General features: G+C 44.4%; 1 protein-coding gene across 2 annotated transcripts in view; it reads left to right on the plus strand.

The window, feature by feature from the left end:
- Positions 1-26,649, plus strand: part of LOC106571159 (protein eva-1 homolog A) — a 171,405-nt gene that overhangs the window by 79,708 nt on the left and 65,048 nt on the right. Inside the window, exon 5 of one of the 2 annotated variants that reach the window (XM_014143899.2) lies at positions 3,597-3,740. In XM_014143899.2, coding sequence (XP_013999374.1) covers positions 3,597-3,740 — 144 coding nt within the window. Of the gene's footprint in view, positions 1-3,596; positions 3,741-24,263; positions 25,138-26,649 lie in introns of those variants that run through there. The other variant, XM_045695589.2, reaches the window with a different exon arrangement.

Raw genomic sequence — 26,649 nt, forward strand, 5'->3', positions numbered from 1 at the left:
GGAAGAAGAAATCACCTTCTGTCTATTTGTTTTACCTTTTATTTAACTAGGCAAGCCAGTTAAGAACAAATTCTTATTTACAATGATGGCCAGGTTTGGCCTACCCCAACCAAACCTGGGCCAATTGTGCATCGCCCTATTGGACTCCCAATCACATGTGAACCAGGTTAACCAGTGACTCCTCTTGCACTGAGATGCAGTGGCTTAGACCACTGCGCCACTCGGGAGCCCAACTCAGATCACTGGATTCAAAGTCCAGAGTGCTAACCATTATCCTCCCTAGAGAAGAGAGGAAAACAGTCTTCTGTCTATCCTCCCTGGAGAAGAGAGGAAAACAGTCTTCTGTCTATCCTCCCTGGAGAAGAGAGGAAAACAGTCTTCTGTCTGTCCTCCCTGGAGAAGAGGAAAACAGTCTTCTGTCTATCCTCCCTGGAGAAGAGGAAAACAGTCTTCTGTCTGTCCTCCCTGGAGAAGAGAGGAAAACAGTCTTCTGTCTGTCCTCCCTGGAGAAGAGGAAAACAGTCTTCTGTCTGTCCTCCCTGGAGAAGAGAGGAAAACAGTCTTCTGTCTGTCCTCCCTGGAGAAGAGGAAAACAGTCTTCTGTCTGTCCTCCCTGGAGAAGAGAGGAAAACAGTCTTCTGTCTGTCCTCCCTGGAGAAGAGGAAAACAGTCTTCTGTCTGTCCTCCCTGGAGAAGAGAGGAAAACAGTCTTCTGTCTGTCCTCCCTGGAGAAGAGAGGAAAACAGTCTTCTGTCTATCCTCCCTGGAGAAGAGAGGAAAACAGTCTTCTGTCTGTCCTCCCTGGAGAAGAGAGGAAAACAGTCTTCTGTCTGTCCTCCCTGGAGAAGAGGAAAACAGTCTTCTGTCTGTCCTCCCTGGAGAAGAGAGGAAAACAGTCTTCTGTCTGTCCTCCCTGGAGAAGAGAGGAAAACAGTCTTCTGTCTGTCCTCCCTGGAGAAGAGAGGAAAACAGTCTTCTGTCTGTCCTCCCTGGAGAAGAGGAAAACAGTCTTCTGTCTGTCCTCCCTGGAGAAGAGAGGAAAACAGTCTTCTGTCTGTCCTCCCTGGAGAAGAGAGGAAAACAGTCTTCTGTCTATCCTCCCTGGAGAAGAGAGGAAAACAGTCTTCTGTCTGTCCTCCCTGGAGAAGAGGAAAACAGTCTTCTGTCTGTCCTCCCTGGAGAAGAGAGGAAAACAGTCTTCTGTCTGTCCTCCCTGGAGAAGAGGAAAACAGTCTTCTGTCTGTCCTCCCTGGAGAAGAGAGGAAAACAGTCTTCTGTCTGTCCTCCCTGGAGAAGAGGAAAACAGTCTTCTGTCTGTCCTCCCTGGAGAAGAGAGGAAAACAGTCTTCTGTCTGTCCTCCCTGGAGAAGAGGAAAACAGTCTTCTGTCTGTCCTCCCTGGAGAAGAGAGGAAAACAGTCTTCTGTCTATCCTCCCTGGAGAAGAGAGGAAAACAGTCTTCTGTCTGTCCTCCCTGGAGAAGAGGAAAACAGTCTTCTGTCTGTCCTCCCTGGAGAAGAGAGGAAAACAGTCTTCTGTCTGTCCTCCCTGGAGAAGAGAGGAAAACAGTCTTCTGTCTGTCCTCCCTGGAGAAGAGGAAAACAGTCTTCTGTCTGTCCTCCCTGGAGAAGAGGAAAACAGTCTTCTGTCTGTCCTCCCTGGAGAAGAGAGGAAAACAGTCTTCTGTCTGTCCTCCCTGGAGAAGAGAGGAAAACAGTCTTCTGTCTATCCTCCCTGGAGAAGAGAGGAAAACAGTCTTCTGTCTGTCCTCCCTGGAGAAGAGGAAAACAGTCTTCTGTCTGTCCTCCCTGGAGAAGAGAGGAAAACAGTCTTCTGTCTGTCCTCCCTGGAGAAGAGGAAAACAGTCTTCTGTCTGTCCTCCCTGGAGAAGAGGAAAACAGTCTTCTGTCTGTCCTCCCTGGAGAAGAGGAAAACAGTCTTCTGTCTGTCCTCCCTGGAGAAGAGAGGAAAACAGTCTTCTGTCTGTCCTCCCTGGAGAAGAGGAAAACAGTCTTCTGTCTGTCCTCCCTGGAGAAGAGAGGAAAACAGTCTTCTGTCTGTCCTCCCTGGAGAAGAGAGGAAAACAGTCTTCTGTCTATCCTCCCTGGAGAAGAGAGGAAAACAGTCTTCTGTCTATCCTCCCTGGAGAAGAGAGGAAAACAGTCTTCTGTCTATCCTCCCTGGAGAAGAGAGGAAAACAGTCTTCTGTCTGTCCTCCCTGGAGAAGAGGAAAACAGTCTTCTGTCTATCCTCCCTGGAGAAGAGGAAAACAGTCTTCTGTCTGTCCTCCCTGGAGAAGAGAGGAAAACAGTCTTCTGTCTGTCCTCCCTGGAGAAGAGAGGAAAACAGTCTTCTGTCTGTCCTCCCTGGAGAAGAGAGGAAAACAGTCTTCTGTCTGTCCTCCCTGGAGAAGAGGAAAACAGTCTTCTGTCTGTCCTCCCTGGAGAAGAGAGGAAAACAGTCTTCTGTCTGTCCTCCCTGGAGAAGAGAGGAAAACAGTCTTCTGTCTATCCTCCCTGGAGAAGAGAGGAAAACAGTCTTCTGTCTGTCCTCCCTGGAGAAGAGGAAAACAGTCTTCTGTCTGTCCTCCCTGGAGAAGAGAGGAAAACAGTCTTCTGTCTGTCCTCCCTGGAGAAGAGGAAAACAGTCTTCTGTCTGTCCTCCCTGGAGAAGAGAGGAAAACAGTCTTCTGTCTGTCCTCCCTGGAGAAGAGGAAAACAGTCTTCTGTCTGTCCTCCCTGGAGAAGAGAGGAAAACAGTCTTCTGTCTGTCCTCCCTGGAGAAGAGGAAAACAGTCTTCTGTCTGTCCTCCCTGGAGAAGAGAGGAAAACAGTCTTCTGTCTGTCCTCCCTGGAGAAGAGAGGAAAACAGTCTTCTGTCTGTCCTCCCTGGAGAAGAGAGGAAAACAGTCTTCTGTCTAGGATGAGAAGAGTGGTGGGGGGGGGGGGGGGGGGGCTGGCAGGCGCTTAGTGATGATGTATGAGCCCCCCATCTATCACTCTGACAGGTGTTTGTGTGTCCCCCTCTTCCCTCTCACCCCCTTCCCATCCACCCCCTACATGAGCTCGGGTGTCACTTTTCACAATGGGGGGCCTGCGCGGGATGGGTCTGGACAGGGGCCCCAGGATGTCCCTAGGATAGGTCTGGACAGGGGCCCCAGGATGGGTCTGAGATGGGTCTGGACAGGGGCCCCAGGATGTCCCTGGACAGGGGCCCCAGGATGTCTCTGGGAAAGGTCTGGACAGGGATATGGGGGGGACAGACCCTTTGTGGAGTAGAGTGTGTCTGAGATGTCCTATAGTCCCGGGGAGGGAGAGAGGGAGGGAGGGAGAGAGGGAGGGAGGAGAGAGAGAGAGAGAGAGAGAGAGATTTGGAAAGTATAATGACTGTTGAGAAGGCACAGCTATAATGACTGTTGAGAATGCACAGTTGTAAGGAGCCATATGGCTTGCAGAGAGTGCAGTCCCTCTGTGCCCTGTGTAATATTATAGAATGTGTCCTACGAGACCCCTCTGTTCTTGCTTACTGGTATTCTCTATGGAATCAGAGGGTGTCTTCCTCTATTCTCTCTAATTCTCCACCCCACCTCTCTCTCAGACTGCCAGTCGGGCGTGGCTCTCCAGGTGCTGATGGCCCGTTGTCAGGGGAAACGGAGCTGTTTGGTCCGGGCGTCCACGCGAGAGTTCGGGGACCCCTGCTACTCTGGCACCAGGAAATACCTCAGTGTCATCTACACCTGTGGTGAGTCTTCAGTTGTACCGGCTGCAGTTCTTTCACACTACACCTAGTCAGCAGTTCCTTATGTGGACACAAGGGGGAGCTGTTCTCTCAAGTTTCATGTTTTATTCGTTGTAGGAGATACACGTAGTATATAAACGAGGGATCATCAATTAGATTCAGCCGAGGGACGGTGTTTTTCTTAAGCAGATGGTCAGGAGGCCGGAACATAATTACAAATAGTTTGTAGTCTGAAAATTGATTGCAAGAAGCCCAAACAGATATGTTTGACTAAAACAGTCCTTTCAAACCTTGCTTATATTTGTATACGATCACATATATCTCCTTATTATGCCTGGGAACACTGTGGAACAGATTTCTTTAATCAGTTGGAGCTGATTGGCTGGTGTTTTTACAGTCTTTTTTGCTATGAGAATTTGGGGGAACCCTGGCATACACCGTCCAATGAAATGCTTACTTGCAGGTTCCTTCTGGACAATGCAACAACAATAATAAATAATAATAGGAACATAAAGTAAATGTCTCAGTAGAACAGAATAAACATTTTAACATCAGTATAATACAGGAAGGCCCAATTTATAGTACAATATTTACACGTGTTTTGGGGAAAAGGGGATTATGGGACAAGTGTTTAATTTGTGCAGTTGTTAGCAATCTTATTAAGAGACTGGTAGCAGCTGTTGTGTGTGTGTGTGTGTGTGTGTGTGTGTGTGTGTGTGTGTGTGTGTGTGTGTGCATGCGGGCTAAGGTGCGGAAAGCCGGTGGTCAGTTCAGTTCAAGTGTTCAGCAGTCTGATGGCTTGTAGATAGAAAGTGTCTCTGAGCCTGTTGGTAGCAGGCCTCATGCTCCGTGTGTGTGTGTGTGTGTGTGTGTGTGTGTGTGTGTGTGTGTGTGTGTGTGTGTGTGTGTGTGTGTGTGTGTGTGTGTGTGTGTGTGTGTGTGTGTGTGTGTGTGTGTGTGTTCATCTATGTCGATGGGGAGCTGATGTGGATGGCTGCCTATTGATACAACTACGTATGTGGCCTAAGTTTTTCCCGGTCTTTTATCTCTGTCCGTCTGTCCGTCTGTCTGTCTCTGTCCGTCTGTCTCTCTCTATATTTATCATGTATGTCTGATGTCTGTCTGGTGTTTTGTAGGAGTTGTCTGTCTCTATATTTATCATGTATGTCTGATGTCTGTCTGGTGTTTTGTAGGAGTTGTCTGTCTCTATATTTATCATGTATGTCTGATGTCTGTCTGGTGTTTTGTAGGAGTTGTCTGTCTCTATATTTATCATGTATGTCTGATGTCTGTCTGGTGTTTTGTAGGAGTTGTCTGTCTCTATATTTATCATGTATGTCTACCCATGCTACCCGTGGCCCGGCTAGCTGTCTGAATCGCCGTGACCCCAACCAACCTCACTACTCACTGGACCCTTATGATCACTCGGCTAAGCATGCTTCTCCTTAATGTCAATATGCCTTGTCTATTGCTGTTCTGGTTAGTGTTTATTTGCTTATTTCACTGTAGAGCCTCTAGCCCGGCTCATTATACCTTATCCAACCCTTCAGTTCCACCACCCACACATGCGATGACATCACCTGGTTTCAATGATGTTTCTAGAGACAATATCTCTCTCATCATCACTCAATGCCTAGGTTTACCTCCACTGTATTCACATCCTACCATACCTTTGTCTGTACATTATACCTTGAAGCTATTTTATCGCCCCCAGAAACCTGCTCCTTTTACTCTCTGTTCCGGACGTCCTAGACGAGCAATTCTCATAGCTTTTAGCCGTACCCTTATCCTACTCCTCCTCTGTTCCTCTGGCGATGTAGAGGTGAATCCAGGCCCTGCAGTGCCTAGCTCCACTCCTATTCCCCAGGCACTCTCTTTTGATGACTTCTGTAACCGTAATACCCTTGGTTTCATGCATGTTAACATTAGAAGCCTCCTCCCTAAGTTTGTTTTATTCACTGCTTTAGCACACTCTGCCAACCCGGATGTCCTAGCCATGTCTGAATCCTGGCTTAGGAAGACCACCAAAAACTCTGAAATCTCCATCCCTAACTACAACATTTTCAGACAAGATAGAACGGCCAAAGGGGACGGTGTTGTAATCTACTGCAGAGATAGGCTGCAGAGTTCTGTCCTACTTTCCAGGTCTGTAACCAAACAATCTGAACTTCTACTTTTAAAAATCCACCTCTCTAAAAACAAGTCTCTCACCGTTGCCGCCTGCTATAGACCACCCTCTGCCCACAGCTGTGCTCTGGACACCATATGTGAACTGATTGCCCCCCATCTATCTTCAGAGCTCGTGCTGCTAGGTGACCTAAACTGGGACATGCTTAACACCCCAGCCATCCTACAATCTAAGCTTAATGCCCTCAATCTCACACAAATTATCAATGAACCTACCAGGTTCCACCCCAAAGCCGTAAACACGGGCACCCCCATAGATATCATCCTAACCAACTTGCCCTCTAAATACACCTCTGCTGTTTTCAACCAAGATCTCAGCGATCACTGCCTCATTGCCTGCATTCATAATGGGTCAGCGGTCAAACGACCTCCACTCATCACTGTCAAACGCTCCCTGAAACACTTCTGCGAGCAGGCCTTTCTAATTGACTTTGCCCGAGTATCCTGGAAGGATATTGACCTCATCCCGTCAGTAGAGGATGCCTGGTTATTTTTTTTAAATGCCCTCCTCACCATCTTAAATAAGCATGCCCCATTCAAGAAATTTAGAACCAGGAACAGATATAGCCCTTGGTTCTCTCCAGACCTGACTGCCCGTAACCAACACAAAAACATCCTGTGGCGTTCTGCAAACTTCAGACGGGCGTGTATATGTGCTTTCTTGAGCAGGGGGACCTTGCGGGCGCTGCAGGATTTCAGTCCTTCACGGCGTAGTGTGTTACCAATTGTTTTCTTGGTGACTATGGTCCCAGCTGCCTTGAGATCATTGACAAGATCCTCCCGTGTAGTTCTGGGCTGATTCCTCACCGTTCTCATGATTATTGCAACTCCACGAGGTGAGATCTTGCATGGAGCCCCAGGCCGAGGGAGATTGACAGTTCTTTTGTGTTTCTTCCATTTGCGAATAATTGCACCAACTGTTGTCACCTTCTCACCAAGCTGCTTGGCGCTGGTCTTGTAGCCCATTCCAGCCTTGTGTAGGTCTACAATCTTGTCCCTGACATCCTTGGAGAGCTCTTTGGTCTTGGCCATGGTGGAGAGTTTGGAATCTGATTGATATATTGATTGCTTCTGTGGACAGGTGTCTTTTATACAGGTAACAAGCTGAGATTAGGAGCACTCCCTTTACTTATTTCCCTCATTAAAATGCAAATCAATTTATAACATTTTTGCCATGCGTTTTTCTGGATTTTTGTTGTTGTTATTCTGTCTCTCACTGTTCAAATAAACCTACCATTAAAATTATAGACTGATCATTTCTTTGTAAGTGGCCAAACGTACAAAATCAGCAGGGGATCAAATACTTTTTTCCTTCACTGTACATACTGGTCTTCACTGGAAGAAAAATAACTGTCGGGGGAGGTTCTCTTCTGCAATGTTCAACCAATCCAGTAAATGTGGAGGAGGAGTTAAGATGGAGTGTCGCGTTGTTAACCATCAAATGCGGAAGTCGCATCACAGCTCTCTCTTAATTTTCCCTGAAAACCAGAACTTCCGGTTGTTGGGGACTCGGCAGAGGCTTGCAAGACAGTAACCACGTTTACATGCACACAGTATACCGGATAGTATACTGCTCAAAAAAATAAAGGGAACACTTAAACAACACAATGTAACTCCAAGTCAATCACACTTCTGTGAAATCAAACTGTCCACTTAGGAAGCAACACTGATTGACAATAAATTTCACATGCTGTTGTGCAAATGGAATAGACAACAGGTGGAAATTATAGGCAATTAGCAAGACACCCCCAATAAAGGAGTGGTTCTGCAGGTGGTGACCACAGACCACTTCTCAGTTCCTATGCTTCCTGGCTGATGTTTTGGTCACTTTTGAATGCTGGCGGTGCTTTCACTCTAGTGGTAGCATGAGACGGAGTCTACAACCCACACAAGTGGTTCAGGTAGTGCAGCTCATCCAGGATGGCACATCAATGCGAGCTGTGGCAAGAAGGTTTGCTGTGTCTGTCAGCGTAGTGTCCAGAGCATGGAGGCGCTACCAGGAGACAGGCCAGTACATCAGGAGACGTGGAGGAGGCCATAGGAGGGAAACAACCCAGCAGCAGGACCACTACCTCCGCCTTTGTGCAAGGAGGAGCAGGAGGAGCACTGCCAGAGCCCTGCAAAATGACCTCCAGCAGGCCACAAATGTGCATGTGTCTGCTCAAACGGTCAGAAACAGACTCCATGAGGGTGGTATGAGGGCCTGACGTCCACAGGTGGGGGTTGTGCTTACAGCCCAACACCGTGCAGGACGTTTGGCATTTGCCAGAGAACACCAAGATTGGCAAATTCGCCACTGGCGCCTTGTGCTCTTCACAGATGAAAGCAGGTTCACACTGAGCACGTGACAGACGTGTCAGAGTCTGGAGACGCCGTGGAGAACGTTCTGCTGCCTGCAACATCCTCAAGCATGACCGGTTTGGCGGTGGGTCAGTCATGGTCTGGGGTGGCATTTCTTTGGGGGGCCGCACAGCCCTCCATGTGCTCGCCAGAGGTAGCCTGACTGCCATTAGGTACCGAGATGAGAGCCTCAGACCCCTTGTGAGACCATATGCTGGTGCGGTTGGCCCTGGGTTCCTCCTAATGCAAGACAATGCTAGACCTCATGTGGCTGGAGAGTGTCAGCAGTTCCTGCAAGAGGAAGGTATTGATGCTATGGACTGGCCCACCCGTTCCCCAGACCTGAATCCAATTGAGCACATCTGGGACATCATGTCTCGCTCCATCCACCAACGCCACGTTGCACCACAGACTGTCCAGGAGTTGGCGGATGCTTTAGTCCAGGTCTGGGAGGAGATCCCTCAGGAGACCATCCGCCACCTCATCAGGAGCATGCCCAGGCGTTGTAGGGAGGTCATACAGGCACGTGGAGGCCACACACACTACTGAGCCTCATTTTGACTTGTTTTAAGGACATTACATCAAAGTTGGATCAGCCTGTAGTGTGGTTTTCCACTTTAATTTTGAGTGTGACTCCAAATCCAGACCTCCATGGGTTGATAAATTGGATTTCCATTGATTATTTTTGTGTGATTTTGTTGTCAGCACATTCAACTATGTAAAGAAAAAAGTATTTAATAAGATTATTTCATTCATTCAGATCTAGGATGTGTTATTTTAGTGTTCCTTTATTTTTTGGAGCAGTGTATATTCCGCTTATTCGGGATAAACTGTTTACATGCACCTTTGATATCCCGCTCACGAGTATCCCTGTATCCATGAATAAACACAATATTCCTCATTGAAGTTCATATGGGTTAAATGGAATAGTAACTGAAAGATGGACACTGACTGTAGGTCTATAACCTCTAACATATAGAATAATATACTATTAACTGTAGGTCTATAACCTCTAACATATAGAATAATATACTATTAACTGTAGGTCTATAACCTCTAACATATAGAATAATATACTATTAACTGTAGGTCTATAACCTCTAACATATAGAATAATATACTATTAACTGTAGGTCTATAACCTCTAACATATAGAATAATATACTATTAACTCCTGCAGAATTATGCGTTTCTTGCAGTAAAATGATACAACAAATGTAAATTTTGTCTCGGGAACAGGAGTGGAGAAACATGATTTCTTTCTTTCAGCATCGAATGTGTGTGTAATGTGTTATCTTTGACACTGTTATGCAAGCAGACAGTATTTCAACCACATAGTGATGACCAACTGAAGACTTGTTTTCATCCTTCTCTAAGCTTGTTATTTCTCTAAATGTCATTTGGACATTTTGCACAGGACCAATCTTTCCACTGTTTTGAAGTTATTGCGTTTTCCCCCCGGTCCCTAAACGAAACAGACAACTTTACCGCTGTTTACTAGATTACTAATGCATTCATTCTATCGATGTAAGACATTATTCTGGTGAGGACTACTGTAATTATTCTTCTGGGGCAACAAGTTAGGCTATGATAGAAGAGAAGCTGCATGTATCTAACTCTAGTTGACAAACAAATGGCCTACCAAATGTCGGAAGTTACACTAAACAAAATATAAACGCAACATGTAAAGTGTTATTTCTCTCAAGTTTTGTGCACAAATTTGTTTACATTCCTGTTAGTGAGCATTTTGTTCTTTGCCAAGATAATCTATCCACTTGCCAAGTGTGGCATATAAAGAAGCTGATTAAACAGCATGACCATTACACAGGTGCACCTTGTGCTGGGGACAATAAAAGGCCACTCTAAAATGAGATTCTCTGGTCTGATGAAACCAAGATGGCCTGAATGCCAAGCGTCATGTCTGGAGAAAATCTGGCACCATCCCTACGGTGAAGCATGGTGGTGGCAGTATCATGCTGTGGTGACGTTTTTCAGTGGCAGGGACTGGGAGACTAGTCAGGATCGAGGAAAAGATGAACAGATCAAAGTGCAGAGAGATCCTTGATGAAAACCTGCTCCAGAGTGCTCAGGACCTCAGACTGGGTTGAAGGTTCACCTTCCAACAGGACAACGACCCTAAGCACACAGCCATGACAACGCAGAAGTGGCTTCGGGACAAGTCTCTGAATGTCCTTGAATAGCCCAGCCAGATCCTAGACTTGATTACGATTGAACATCTCTGGAGAGACCTGAAAATAGCTGTGCAGCGACGCTCCAAATATTTCTTGCAAACATTTCTAAAAACCTGTTTTTGCTTTGTCATTATGGGGTACTGTGTGTAGATTTATGAGGGAAAAAAACTATTTTATCCATTTTAGAATATGGCTGTAATGTAACAAAATGTGGAAAAAGTTAAGGGGTCTGAATACTTTCCGAATACACTGTACCAGACAAAGAAATGAATTAATACATAATAGACTGACCGGGTGACTCCAAGTGAAAGCTATGATCCCTTATTTATGTAACTTGGTAAATCCACTTCAGTCAGTGTAGATGAAGGGGAGGAGACGGGTTAAAGAAGGATTTTTAAGCGTTGAGACTATTGAGACATGGATTGTGTATTCGTTCCATTCGGAAAGTGACTGGTCAAGACAAAATATTTAACTACCTTTGAAAGGGGTATGGTAGTAGGAGCCAGGCGCACCAGTTTGAGTGTGTCAAGAACTGCAACGCTGCTGAGTTTTTCATGCTCAACAGTTTCCCGTGTTTATCAAGAATGGTCCACCACCCAAAGGACATCCAGCCAACTTGACACAACTGTGGGAAGCATTGGAGGCAACATGGGCCAGCATCCTTATGGAACGCTTTCGACACCTTATAGAGTCCATGCCCCAACGAATTGAGGCTGTTTTGATTACGAAATGGGGTGCAATTCAGTATTAGGAAGGTGTTCCTAATGTTTTGTACATTTAGTGTATATGGAAGCAGTTTAGTGCCAAACAAATCGGTAAAATAGCAGTAAGACAAAATAATGTTTCATCAAATAATTGCTTTATTAATTTTTCTGATACCTAATGGGGTCCTAAACTTCAATATCAAATAGATAAATGATCTTTGGTGTGACCATCTTAAAACAATTCCATATGACGTTAGCAGTAAAACTGTATAGAAGATTAAATAAGACTTCTTGGTAACAATGAAGTACTTTACTGTGATTGTTGCCAATGAAATGGTCAAAAAGAAACAAAAATAGCTTCTTAGCAAAGAGCAATTTCTCAATCAAGAATTCCGATAGGACTGTCTGGGAATTGTCTAAGTGGGGAGGGAAAAAGTGAAAAGTAGCTGTTATTGGCAGAGAGGTTTGGAACTCTTTCTTGTTTGTCTATTAACTCATTTACTGCCTGGTGATGTCACCAGGTAGGCCAAAACTCCATACCACCAAACAGCTTTTACACTAAAAGCACATCATCATCATTTACACAATTTCACAATATTATTTCAACCTCATACTGTACTGTGGAAATTTGACTGCACTGTGCCTTTAATCTCAAGAGAAGACAGGTTAAAGATTAAAAATGTTTTATGTTTTCTTACTTAGAAAATAGTCCTGATCATTCCTGAGGGGATAGACTCACTCCTTAGCAATAACAATGCCGTAAATGGCCTGGAATGAGTCATCAGTCTCCCCACAGATCACACACCCACACACACACACTCACTTCCTGTCCCAGACCTCCCCTTCACACAAGGTGACCCTTTTTGGTTCTATGTAGCAACCCTTTCTTCTAGCATATACTTTACACCAGTGTAACCACCTCATCTAGTTCCCTGGGTCCTAGTCTCCAGTCCTGAGCCTGTAGGTCTTAGTCTCTGGTGCTAACCTCCAGCCTGGAGGCCTTAGTCTCTGGTGCTAACCTCCAGCCTGGAGGCCTTAGTCTCTGGTACTAACCTCCAGCCTGGAGGCCTTAGTCTCTGGTGCTAACCTCCAGCCTGGAGGCCTTAGTCTCTGGTGCTAACCTCCAGCCTGGAGGCCTTAGTCTCTGGTGCTAACCTCCAGCCTGGAGGCCTTAGTCTCTGGTGCTAACCTCCAGCCTGGAGGCCTTAGTCTCTGGTGCTAATCTCCAGCCTTAGTCTCTGGTGCTAACCTCCAGCCTTAGTCTCTGGTGCTAATCTCCAGCCTTAGTCTCTGGTGCTAACCTCCAGCCTTAGTCTCTGGTGCTAATCTCCAGCCTTAGTCTCTGGTGCTAATCTCCAGCCTTAGTCTCTGGTGCTAATCTCCAGCCTTAGTCTGTGGTGCTAACCTCCAGCCTTAGTCTGTGGTGCTAACCTCCAGCCTTAGTTTCTGGTGCTAACCTCCAGCCTTAGTCTCTGGTGCTAACCTCCAGTCTTAGTCTCTGGTGCTAATCTCCAGCCTGGAGGCCTTAGTCTCTGGTGCTAACCTCCAGTCTTAGTCTCTGGTGCTAACCTCCAGCCTGGAGGCCTTAGTCTCTGGTGCTAATCTCCAGTCTTAGTCTCTGGTGCTAACCTCCAGCCTGGAGGCCTTAGTCTCTGGTGCTAATCTCCAGTCTTAGTCTCTGGTGCTAACCTCCAGTCTTAGTCTCTGGTGCTAATCTCCAGCCTGGAGGCTGCTCATTTCTCCAGTTCCCCACTCAGTCCTCACCCAAGGCCCCCCACTCCCCTTTTCTCCTCTGTCTGATCTTGTCTCAGCCAGCTAAGTGCTGCAATTTATCCATTTCCTGTTGCCAATCACCAACGTTTATTAGGCATTCCTTTACCTTTTATCTCCTGTTGGAACCTACTGCAAACCTTCACTAACCTACCAAACCTACCACTAACCTCCACTAACCTCCACTTGTTCAAAGACTTCTTAGGTCGTTCAGAGGGCCGTTCGGGGCCATCTATTACACCAGTGTGCAGTGAGGGTGCATCTACTACACCAGTGTGCAGTGAGGGGGCGTCTATGTGAAGTTGGGAAGTTTAAAGAGAGAGACTTTATCTTGATAAGTCAGTGGGGCTTTATTACCTGAGGGCCAGAGTAGGAGGCCTGTGTGTTATTAGTTATGGATGGATGTGGATGTGAGTTATGGGTTATGAATGAATGTGGATGTGAGTTATCGATGAATGTGGATGTGAGTTATGGATGGATGTTGATGTGAGTAATGGATGGATGTTGTGAGTTATTAGTGGATGTTGATGTGAGTTATTAGTGGATGTTGATGTGAGTTATTAGTGGATGTGAGTTATGGATGGATGTTGATGTGAGTAATGGATGGATGTTGATATGAGTTATGGATGGATGTTGATGTGAGTTATTAGTGGATGTGAGTAATGGATGGATGTTGATGTGCGTAATGAATGGATGTTGATGTGAGTTATGGATGGATGTTGATATGAGTTATGGGTGGATGTTGATGTGAGTTAGTAGTGGATGTGAGTAATGGATGGATGTTGATGTGAGTTATTAGTGGATGTTGATGTGAGTTATTAGTGGATGTGAGTTATCCTCTCTAGGGTATGTGGGACGAAATCGTCCCACCTACTCAACAGCCAGTGGAATCCCGGGGCGCGTTATTCAAATACCTTAGAAATGCTATTACTTCAATTTCTCAAACATATGACTATTTTACACCATTTTAAAGACAAGACTCTCTTTAATCTAACCACACTGTCCGATTTCAAAAAGGCTTTACAACGAAAGCAAAACATTAGATTATGTCAGCAGAGTACCCAGCCAGAAATACTCAGACACTAATGTCACATAAACCCAAACCACAGCTAAATGCAGCGCTAACCTTTGATGATCTTCATCAGATGACAATCCTAGGACATTATGTTATACAATACATGCATGTTTTGTTCAATCAAGTTCATATTTATATCAAAAAACAGCTTTTTACATTAGCATGTGACGTTCAGAACTAGCATACCCACCGCAAACTTCCGATGAATTTACTAAATTACTCACGATAAACGTTCACAAAAAACATAACAATTATTTTAAGAATTATAGATACAGAACTCCTTTATGCAATCGCTATGTCCGATTTTAAAATAGCTTTTCGGCAAAAGCACATTTTGCAATATTCTGAGTAGATAGCCCAGCCATCACGGGCTAGCTATTTAGACACCCACCAAGTTTGGCCCTCACCAAACTCCGATTTACTATTAGGAAAATTAGATTACCTTTGCTGTTCTTCGTCAGAATGCACTCCCAGGACTTCTACTTCAATAACAAATGTTGGTTTGGTTCAAAATAATCCATAGTTATGTTCAAATATCCTCTGTTTTGTTCGTGCGTTCAAGACACTATCCGAAGGGTGACGAAGGGTGACGCGCCCGACGCGTTTCGTGACAAAAGAATTCTAAATATTCCATTACCGTACTTCGAAGCATGTCAACTGCTGTTTAAAATCAATTTTTATGCCATTTTTCTCGTAAAAAAACGATAATATTCCGACCGGGAAACCCTGTTTTAGTTCAAAGATGAAAAAATAAAAACATGGTGTCCCCTCGTGCACGCGCCTCAGTCTCATTGTCCTCTGATCGACCACTATCCAAATGCGCTAATGTTTTTCAGCCAGGGCCTGCAAAGACATCATTCACCGGTTTGCCGCCTTCTGAGAGCCTATGGGAGCCGTAGGAAGTGTCATGTTACAGCAGAGATCCTCAGTTTTCAATAAAGAGAGTGTAGAAGCCCAAGAAATGGTCAGAGATGGCACTTCCTGTAAGGAATCTTCTCAGGTTTTTGCCTGCCATATGAGTTCTGTTATACTCACAGACACCATTCAAACAGTTTTAGAAACTTTAGGGTGTTTTCTATCCAAAGCCAATAATTATATGCATATTCTAGTTTCTGGGCAGTAGTAATAACCAGATTAAATCGGGTACGTTTTTTATCCGGCCGTGCAAATACTGCCCCCTATCCCCAACAGGTTATGGATGGATGTTGATGTGAGTAATGGATGGATGTTGATATGAGTTATTGATGGATGTTGATGTGAGATATTAGTGGATTTGAGTAATGAATGGATTTTAATGTGGATGTGAGTTATGAATGGATTTTAATGTGGATGTGAGTTATGGATAGATTTTAACGTTGATGTGAGTTATGAATGGATGTGAGTTATGGAAAGATTTTAATGTTGATGTGAGTTATGAATGGATGTGAGTTATGGAAAGATTTTAATGTTGATGTGAGTTATGAATGGATTTTAATGTGGATGTGAGTTATGGATAGATTTTAATGTTGATGTGAGTTATGAATGGATGTGAGTTATGGAAAGATTTTAATGTTGATGTGAGTTGTGAATGTGAGTTAAGGATGTTGATGTGAGATACACATGTAAGAGAACACGTACACACACACATGGAAATATGCTAATACAGAGGCACATATTGTTCCAACGTACATGGCAAGCATGCATACATACAGGCCCATCCCACACTGTCATCAGCATACTGGAAACTGCAGGGGAGATGTTTATTTTGGCTCAGGTGTGTAGTGTGTGTGTGTGTGTGCGTGTGCCTTTTCTTATCTGTTGGCCAGCTAGACAGCACTGGGTCCACTGGGCCTGCTTCCCCCTGCATCTTCCTGTCTGTCTTGGATACCATTTAACACACACACACACACACACACACACACACACACACACACACACACACACACACACACACACACACACACACACCACACACACACACACACCTGAATGGAGACGATCAGGAGGGTATGACACACAGTAAATGACTGACCTCAGGTCTCTGTTGGCTGTTGAGCTGTATGTGAGAATGATGGGTAGAAGAATCCTGTTCTGTTCTGATATCCCCTCACTAGCCACTAGTACTGCCTGTTCTGATATCCCCTCACTATCAACTAGTACTGTCTGTTCTGATATCCCCTCACTATCCACTAGTACTGTCTGTTCTGATATCCCCTCACTATCCACTAGTACTGTCTGTTCTGATATCCCCTCACTATCCACTAGTACTGTCTGTTCTGATATCCCCTCACTATCCACTAGTACTGTCTGTTCTGATATCCCCTCACTATCCACTACTACTGTCTGTTCGGATATCCCCTCACTATCCACTAGTACTGTCTGTTCTGATATCCCCTCACTATCCACTAGTACTGTCTGTTCTGATATCCCCTCACTATCCACTAGTATTGTCTGTTCTGATATCCCCTCACTATCCACTAGTACTGTCTGTTCTGATATCCCCTCACTATCCACTAGTACTGTCTGTTCTGATATCCCCTCACTATCCACTAGTACTGTCTGTTCTGATATCCCCTCACTATCCACTTCTACTTCTATCAAGTTTCAAGTTGTATTACTTGTGTACACAGGATACATATGGTACTTGCAGGTTCCTTCTGGACAATGCAACAACAATAATAATTAATAATAGGAACATAAAGTAAATGTCTCAGTAGAACAGAGTAAACATTTTAACATCAGTATAATACAGGAAGGCCCAATTTATAGTACAATATTTACACATGTTTTGGGGAAAAGGGGATTGGAGGATTGTTTAAAGAGGGGATTGTTTAAATTGTGCAGTATTAAATTGTGCAGTATTTATCAATCATAATAAGAGTCTGGTAGCAGCAGTTGTGATGTGTGTGTGTGTGTGTAGAGAGTGTGTGTGTGTGTGTAGTGTGTGTGTAGAGTGTATGCAGTGTGTGTGTGTGTGGAGGATCAACACACACAAACATCACACACACTGGTTTTGTCAGTTGTTTCTGAGAAAATCAGTGTCCCCTTAGCTTACATTTTAGCAAAGTTTAGCGAGAACGTACCGCTCAACAGAATCAACGTTTTAGCAAGAACGTACAGCTCAACAGAATCAACGTTTTAGCAAGAACGTAACGCTCAACAGAATCAACGTTTTAGCGAGAACGTACCGCTCAACAGCATCAACGTTTTAGCAAGAACGTACCGCTCAACAGCATCAACATTTTAGCGAGAACGTACCGCTCAACAGCATCAACATTTTAGCGAGAACGTACCGCTCAACAGAATCAACGTTTTAGCGAGAACGTACCGCTCAACAGAATCAACGTTTTAGCGAGAACGTACCGCTCAACAGAATCAACGTTTTAGCGAGAACGTACCGCTCAACAGCATCAACGTTTTAGCGAGAACGTACCGCTCAACAGAATCAACGTTTTAGCGAGAACGTACCGCTCAACAGAATCAACGTTTTAGCGAGAACGTACCGCTCAACAGAATCAACGTTTTAGCGAGAACGTACCGCTCAACAGAATCAACGTTTTAGCGAGAACGTACCGCTCAACAGAATCAACGTTTTAGCGAGAACGTACCGCTCAACAGCATCAACGTTTTAGCGAGAACGTACCGCTCAACAGCATCAACGTTTTAGCGAGAACGTACCGCTCAACAGCATCAACGTTTTAGCGAGAACGTACCGCTCAACAGAATCAACGTTTTAGCGATAACGTACCGCTCAACAGAATCAACGTTTTAGCGAGAACGTACCGCTCAACAGAATCAACGTTTTAGCGAGAACGTACCGCTCAACAGAATCAACGTTTTAGCGAGAACGTACCGCTCAACAGAATCAACGTTTTAGCGAGAACGTACCGCTCAACAGAATCAACGTTTTAGCGAGAACGTACCGCTCAACAGAATCAACGTTTTAGCGAGAACGTACCGCTCAACAGAATCAACGTTTTAGCGAGAACGTACCGCTCAACAGAATCAACGTTTTAGCGAGAACGTACCGCTCAACAGAATCAACGTTTTAGCGAGAACGTACCGCTCAACAGCATCAACGTTTTAGCGAGAACGTACCGCTCAACAGCATCAACGTTTTAGAGAGAACGTACCGCTCAACAGCATCAACGTTTTAGCGAGAACGTACCGCTCAACAGCATCAACGTTTTAGCGAGAACGTACCGCTCAACAGAATCAACGTTTTAGCGAGAACGTACCGCTCAACAGAATCAACGTTTTAGCGAGAACGTACCGCTCAACAGAATCAACGTTTTAGCGAGAACGTACCGCTCAACAGAATCAAGGTTTTAGCGAGAACGTACCGCTCAACAGAATCAACGTTTTAGCGAGAACGTACCGCTCAACAGAATCAACGTTTTAGCGAGAACGTACCGCTCAACAGAATCAACGTTTTAGCGAGAACGTACCGCTCAACAGAATCAACGTTTTAGCGAGAACGTACCGCTCAACAGAATCAACGTTTTAGCGAGAACGTACCGCTCAACAGAATCAACGTTTTAGCGAGAACGTACCGCTCAACAGAATCAACGTTTTAGCGAGAACGTACCGCTCAACAGCATCAACGTTTTAGCGAGAACGTACCGCTCAACAGCATCAACGTTTTAGCGAGAACGTAACGCTCAACAGAATCAACGTTTTAGCGAGAACGTAACGCTCAACAGAATCAACGTTTTAGCGAGAACCTACCGCTCAACAGAATCAACGTTTTAGCGAGAACGTACCGCTCAACAGAATCAACGTTTTAGCGAGAACGTACCGCTCAACAGCATCAACGTTTTAGCGAGAACGTACCGCTCAAAAGCATCAACGTTTTAGCGAGAACGTACCGCTCAACAGCATCAACGTTTTAGCGAGAACGTACCGCTCAACAGCATCAACGTTTTAGCGAGAACGTACCGCTCAACAGCATCAACGTTTTAGCGAGAACGTACCGCTCAACAGAATCAACGTTTTAGCGAGAACGTACCGCTCAACAGAATCAACGTTTTAGCGAGAACGTACCGCTCAACAGAATCAACGTTTTAGCGAGAACGTAACGCTCAACAGAATCAACGTTTTAGCGAGAACGTAACGCTCAACAGAATCAACGTTTTAGCGAGAACGTACCGCTCAACAGAATCAACGTTTTAGCGAGAACGTACCGCTCAACAGAATCAACGTTTTAGCGAGAACGTAACGCTCAACAGAATCAACGTTTTAGCGAGAACGTAACGCTCAACAGAATCAACGTTTTAGCGAGAACGTAACGCTCAACAGAATCAACGTTTTAGCGAGAACGTACCGCTCAACAGAATCAACGTTTTAGCGAGAACGTAACGCTCAACAGAATCAACGTTTTAGCGAGAACGTACCTCAACAGAATCAACGTTTTAGCGAGAACGTAACGCTCAACAGAATCAACGTTTTAGCGAGAACGTAACGCTCAACAGAATCAACGTTTTAGCGAGAACGTAACGCTCAACAGAATCAACGTTTTAGCGAGAACGTACCGCTCAACAGAATCAACGTTTTAGCGAGAACGTACCGCTCAACAGAATCAACGTTTTAGCGAGAACGTACCGCTCAACAGAATCAACGTTTTAGCGAGAACGTACCGCTCAACAGAATCAACGTTTTAGCGAGAACGTAACGCTCAACAGAATCAACGTTTTAGCGAGAACGTACCGCTCAACAGAATCAACGTTTTAGCGAGAACGTACCGCTCAACAGCATCAACGTTTTAGCGAGAACGTAACGCTCAACAGAATCAACGTTTTAGCGAGAACGTACCGCTCAACAGAATCAACGTTTTAGCGAGAACGTACCGCTCAACAGAATCAACGTTTTAGCGAGAACGTACCGCTCAACAGAATCAACGTTTTAGCGAGAACGTAACGCTCAACAGAATCAACGTTTTAGCGAGAACGTAACGCTCAACAGAATCCGACAACTATAAATACAGCACCTCAAATAGTTAGCCTGACTTGTTTCATGTATTGAGTTGGATTGAAATGAAATTATTTCAGTTAAGTGGTCTGTGAACTTTACCCAAGCTGTCCTGTCAGCGAATCAGATGCTGTGGTAGGAACTCGAGGCGTTTTGGCGTTCGTGGGCGGGCTGGTAGGTGGGTGGGTGGTTGCCATGGTGATTTGCTGATGCCAGACAGTCAGAGGATTGTGCTTGGTCAGGACCTCTTGGTCAGCATGTTTAGTCAGCTGATGTCTGTCCTGCTCCTACACAAACTAGCTCACTCACATCATCTAATAGCTGCTGGTACACACACACACACACACACACACACACACACACACACACACACACACACACACACACACACACACACACACAGGCCACACACACACACACACACACACACACACACACAGGCATAAACACATACACACAATCTCTATGAACTTTATACAATTCTCAGTTGAATACACTTCAGATGGGATGGTTTAGTTCCTAAGGGACATACAGTAAGAGATTTGTTGTTCTAATAAAGTGGTATACACTTTAAAACCAAAGGTGTTTAACCCCCCCCCCCCCCCCCCCCCCTCTCTCTCAGTACTCTCTCTCTCGGTACCCCCTCTCTCTCTCTCTGTACCTCCTTTCTCTCAATTAATTTTCAATTTAAGGGCTTTATTGGCATGGGAAATATATGTTCACATGGCCAATGCAAGTGAAGTAGATAATAAACAAAAGTGAAATAAACAAATCAAATTAACAGTAAACATTACACTCACAAAAGTTCCAAAAGAATAAAGACATTTCAAATGTCATTTTATGTGCAAATAGTTAAAGTACAAAGGTTCTTCACTGGTTGCCCTTTTCGTGTGGCAACAGGTCACAAATATTGCTTGTGTGATGGCACACTGTGGCATTTCACCCAGTAGAAATGAGGGTTTATCAAGATTGGGTTTGTGTAATCTGAGCGAAATATGTGTCTCTAATATTGTCATACATTTGACAGAAGTTTAGGAAGTGCATCTCAGTTTCCACCTCATTTTGTGGGCAGTGTGCACATAGCCTGTCTTCTCTTGAGAGCCAGGTCTGCCTACGGCGGCCTTTCTCAATAGCAAGGCTGTGCTCACTGAGTCTGTACATAGTCAAAGTTTTCCTTAATTTTGGGTCAGTCACAGTGGTCAGGTATTCTGCCACTGTGTACTCTCTGTTAAGGGCCAAATAGCATTCTGGGTTGATCTGTTTTTTTGTAATTCTTTCCAATATGTCAAGTAATTATCTTTTTGTTTTCCCATGATTTGGTTGGGTCTAATTGTGTTGCTGTCCTGGGACTCTGTGGGGTCTGTTTGTGTTTGTGAACAGAGCCCCAGGACCAGCTTGCTTAGGAGACTCTCCTCCAGGTTCATCTCTCTGTAGGTGATGGCTTTGTTATGGAAGGTTTGCGAATAACTTCCTTTTAGGTGGTTGTAGAATTTAATGTCTCTTTTCTGGATTTTGATAATTAGCGGGTATCACTCTAATTCTGCTCTGCATGCATTATTTGGTGTTTTACATTGTACACTGAGAATACTTTTGCAGAATTCTGCATGCAGTGTCTCGATTTGGTGTGTCCCATTTTGTGAATTATTGGTTAGAGAGCGGACCCCAGACCTCACAACCATAAAGGGCAATGAATTCTATAACTGATTCAAGTATTTTTAGCCAGATCCTAATTGGTATGTTGATTTTTATGTTCCTTTTGATGTCATAGAAGTCCCTTCTTGCCTTGTCTCTCAGATCGTTCACAGCTTTGTTACCTGTGGCGCTGAAGTTTAGGCCGAGGTATGTATAGTTGTTTGTGTTCTCTAAGGCAACGGTGTCTAGATGGAATTTGTATTTGTGGTCCTGGCAACTCAACCTTTTTTGGAACTACATTATTTTTGTCATACTGAGATTTACTGTCAGGGCCCAGGTCTGAAAGAATCTGTGCAGAAGATCTAGTTGCTGCTGTAGGCCCTCCTTGGTTGGTGACAGATCATCATCAAACAGTAGACATTTGACTTCAGATTCTAGTAGGGTGAGACCGGGTGCTGCAGACTGTTCTAGTACCCTCGCCAATTCGTTGATATATATGTTGAAGAGGGTGGGGCTTAAGCTGCATCCCTGTCCCACCCCACGGCCCTGTGGAAATTTTATGTTTGTTTTTTTGCTAATTTTAACTGCACACTTGTTGTTTGTGTACATGGATTTTATAATGTTGTATGTTTTTCCCCCAACACCACTTTTCATCAATTTGTATAGCAGACTCTCATGCCATATTGAGTCCCAAAAAATTTGAAATCAACAAAGTATGAGAAGACTTTGCCTTTGTTTTGGTTTGTTTGTTTGTCAATTAGGGTGTGCAGGGTGAATACGTGGTCTGTCGTACGGTAATTTGGTAAAAAGACAATTTTACATTTGCTCTATACATTTGTACAGTACATTTGCTCTCTCTCTCTACCCCCTTTCTCTCTCTCTGTACCCCCTTTCTGTCTCTCACTCTCTCTCCCACTATCTCTTTCCCGCTCTCTCTCTCTCTCCCACTATCTTTCTGTATCCCCTTTCTCTCTCTCTCACTGTACCCCCTTTCTTTCTCTCTCTCGCTCTCTCTCCCACTATCTCCCCCCTCTCTCTCTCTCTCTCTCTCTCTCTCTTTCTCCCACTATCTCTCTGTACCACCCCTCTCTATCTATCTCTCTCTATCTGGTTCTCTACGGGTGGTTTGTATACGGTAAACAATGACATCGTTCTGTTAGCACATTTTGGCAATTGTTTGTTTATGCCCGTCAATGCTAATCAAATCATATCCTTGAGGAAATCGCTCACTCTTTCTCAAGTTGCCATCACAAACCTTTGTTCAACACCCTCTTTTGTTACATACATGTAACTACTGTTTCTTAGATGTTTGTAATGTTCATACCATATAATATGTAATATAACAGGTATAAAACAAATCAGCAGTGGCTGAGAGGATATGAGCCGAATCAGCCAGTGTTGGCCTGCACGTTAGCATCCAAAGCTAATCTAAGGTTAGCAGCTGATTGTGGAGCGTCCAGAGGAAGTCGTTCTGGCCTAGCCTACATCCCCACCCTCTTCCCTGCATAGTGCACTACCCTTGTCAAAAGTAGAGCACTATATACTCAAAAAGGGTGCCATTTGAGATGCAGTCATAGCCTAGCAACAGCTAGCTTGTCTTTGGCTTGTTGCCTTTGATGGCCTATTATGGAAATAAAGAAAATAAAATCAGGGGAACAAAGCTCTGTTCCAACGGATGAAGGGATAGAAGCTTTGATCTCTCTATCTACAGACGGCTTGGTAAACATGGCTGGGGAGGGAGGGAGGGAGGGAGGGAGGGAGGGAGGGAGGGAGGGAGGGAGGGAGGGAGGGAGGGAGGGAGGGAGGGAGGGAGGGAGGGAGGGAGGGAGGGAGGGAGGGAGGGAGAGAGCTCTTTCACAGTGTTTAAGGATGTACTGAAGATACTAGCCACCTGGCAACCAATCACAGTTCCAGCTCTCTCTCCTTGTCTCTGCTCTAATAGCTAATAGGTGTTGGGGTTTTTTCAGTTAAGGGGAGAGCTGTTCTGTTAAGCTAGTGTGTTTTCCTCATAAGCTTTAGAAATGGGACAAATTGAACACACACTGTGGTTTTTCACCTCAGTTGTTTTTCCATATGTGTTTGCTAATGGCATCTTTTGTTGGTCTGGAAAGTCGGGGAAACTCTGGACATACAATAGAAGCCTAACACACTGAAATTATTCTTGCAATGCTCTAAGCAAGTTTACTCATTTTGTGTTCCTTAGTTTGTAGCTACATTCTGTGTTTACCTTCTTCCCAGGTAGCTGAGTGTAGTAAGTGACGTGCTTTCATTTTGTCTTCAGACACTAATCATTTCCAGTCAATAGCTGCTTTCAGTTTTCCTTCTGTGGTTGAGGAACAGAGAGAGAGAGAGAGAGGAGGAAACTGAGATGCACTCCCTAACCTCCTGCCAAATGTATGACCATATTAGAGACACATATTTCCCTCAGATTACACATACCCACAAAGAATATATGACATTTGAAAAGTCTTTATTCTTTTGGAACTTTTGTAAGTGTAATATTTACTGTTCATTTTTTGTTTATTTCACTTTTGTTTATTATCTATTTCACTTGCTTTGGCAATGTAAACATACGTTTCCCATGCCAATAAAGCCCTTCAATTGAATTGAAATTGAGAGAGAGAGAGAGAGAAGCAGAGTGAGAGAGAGACAGAGTGAGAGAGAGAGACAAGCAGAGAGAGAGAGGCAGAGAGAGAAGGAGGGGGAGAGAGAAAGAGAGACAAGCAGAGTGAGAGAGAGGCAGAGAGAGGAGAGGGAGAAAGGGGAAGAGCGAGAGAGAAATTCAATATACTTTAAAATGACTAAAACTGAATCTAAACTGCGTAGAAATTGTAATGGACCTACATTCATACAGTTTGTTAAATGTGTCCAGCTCACTAATTATCACTGAAATGAAAGCTAGACGCGATAGATAGAGACAGTGAGGAAGTAAACATTTTCAGTGCTGCCCTCCAGACCTCGTTGAAGACCGGGCAAAATGAGTTTGACACCCCTGGTGTAGGTGGACACCATATGCCCCATGCTCTCTCTCTCTCTTTCTGTTTTTCCCCCTCGCTCTTTCCCGCTGTCACATTCCACTGCTTGGAAGCCCGGGGTTTAATGTTCGCTGCCCACAAGAGGAGGAAGGAAGAAACAAGCTGAAAGAGTAGTAAGAGCAAGACAACAGATGAGTTCCACCTACTCTAGCCTTCCCTGGTCTACCTTTTCTCTTTCTCTCCTTCTCTCTTTCTCTCCCTTTCTCTCCGGATCGGAAGGAGGAAAAAAACTCTGTCCAAAGTATTTTGGGTTTAAGGGGAGGGAGTAGTTGCATTGCAAAGGAGCGTACCTTCTTAAATGCGTAATACTTTATTTTTTATTTCTCCATCTCCCCTTTTTTTGGATGCGCGTTTTATTTATTTTGGAACCCGCTGTGGAGTAGTACTCACGTGAGCGCTTGTTTTTACGGTGCCTCTGGCAGACCCCAGCCGTGCTCTCAGGGAGGGCAGACACACTCTCTCTCTCACTCACTCGAAAGCAGAGACAGAGTTACTACCTGGACTCCGGACGATGTGTGTGTAAGTGTCACTTTTTTCTCTCCCTCTGTTGCTAGAACAGTGAAGCATGTTACTTTGTGCTGGTTTAAATACTGCCCATAGCTTCAGTTTTACATTAACTTGCATTTTGTGGTTCTCTTTCAGTTGAATAAGGCACACTTCTTGTAGGCTACAGTACAGTGTGATGGTACTGATAGCAGTCATATAGGCTACAGCACAGTTTATATAGGCTACATTACAGTTTATACAGGCTACATTACAGTTTATATAGGCTACAGCACAGTTTATATAGGCTACAGTACTGTGTGACGGTACTGATAGATACATTTTTGTCTCACTTCTTTCTCTCAAGAGGAGAACTCAGTATTCTCTCTTCTTGTTGTATGTTATTGCTAACTTAGAGCGCAGTATCATGTTATTGCTCACTGAAGGCTCAGTATCATGTTATTGCTAACTGAAGGCTCAGTATCATGTTATTGCTAACTTAGAGCTCAGTGTCATGTTATTGCTAACTGAAGGCTCAGTATCATGTTATTGCTAACTGAAGGCTTTGTATCATGTTATTGCTAACTTAGAGCTCAGTATCATGTTATTGCTCACTGAAGGCTCAGTATCATGTTATTGCTAACTTAGAGCTCAGTATCATGTTATTGCTAACTGAAGGCTTTGTATCATGTTATTGCTAACTTAGAGCTCAGTATCATGTTATTGCTCACTGAAGGCTCAGTATCATGTTATTGCTAACTTAGAGCTCAGTATCATGTTATTGCTCACTGAAGGCTCAGTATCATGTTATTGCTAACTTAGAGCTCAGTATCATGTTATTGCTAACTGAAGGCTCAGTATCATGTTATTAATAACTGAAGGCTCAGTATCATGTTAGCTCTGGCTCAGACGTGCACAGCCCCGCTCAGTGCATCGACTGGCCTTCAGTTGCCTGAACTGAGCCCGTGCTCAGTCTGAGCCCGGGAATAACATGACTGAGCCTGAGCCTGTCGAGCCTCGAGCAATAACATGACTGAGCCTCGTGAGCCTGTCAGCCTCGTAGCAATAACATGATACTGAGCCTTCAGTGAGTAATAACATGATACTGTGCCTTCAGTTAACAATAACATGATACTGAACTCTAACTGAAGGCTCAGTGTCACGTTATTGCTAACTGAAGGCTCAGTATCTTGTTATTGCTCACTTAGAGCTCAGAATTGTTTCACTTGTTACTTCATTTACATTACATCTTAGTCATTTAGCAGACGCTCTTATCCAGAGCGACTTACAGGAGTGAATGCATACATTTCATACATTTTTTTTCTCCGTACTGGTCCCCCGTGGGAATCAAACCCACAACCCTGGCGTTGCAAACACCATGCTCTACCAACTGAGCTACACGGGATTAACTAGCTTCAGTATGGAATAATGCTTGTTATTGCTCACTGGGAGCTCATTATAAAATCTGTCATGTTATAGACAGGTTGATTATTTAGCAACAAAACCGAGGCGTGTTCAGCTATGGGGCTAAACAGACGAGGTTGGCAT

The sequence above is a fragment of the Salmo salar genome, chromosome 15 (assembly GCF_965601325.2).
Source record: "Salmo salar chromosome 15, fSalSal1, whole genome shotgun sequence".
Classification (NCBI taxonomy): domain Eukaryota; kingdom Metazoa; phylum Chordata; class Actinopteri; order Salmoniformes; family Salmonidae; genus Salmo; species Salmo salar.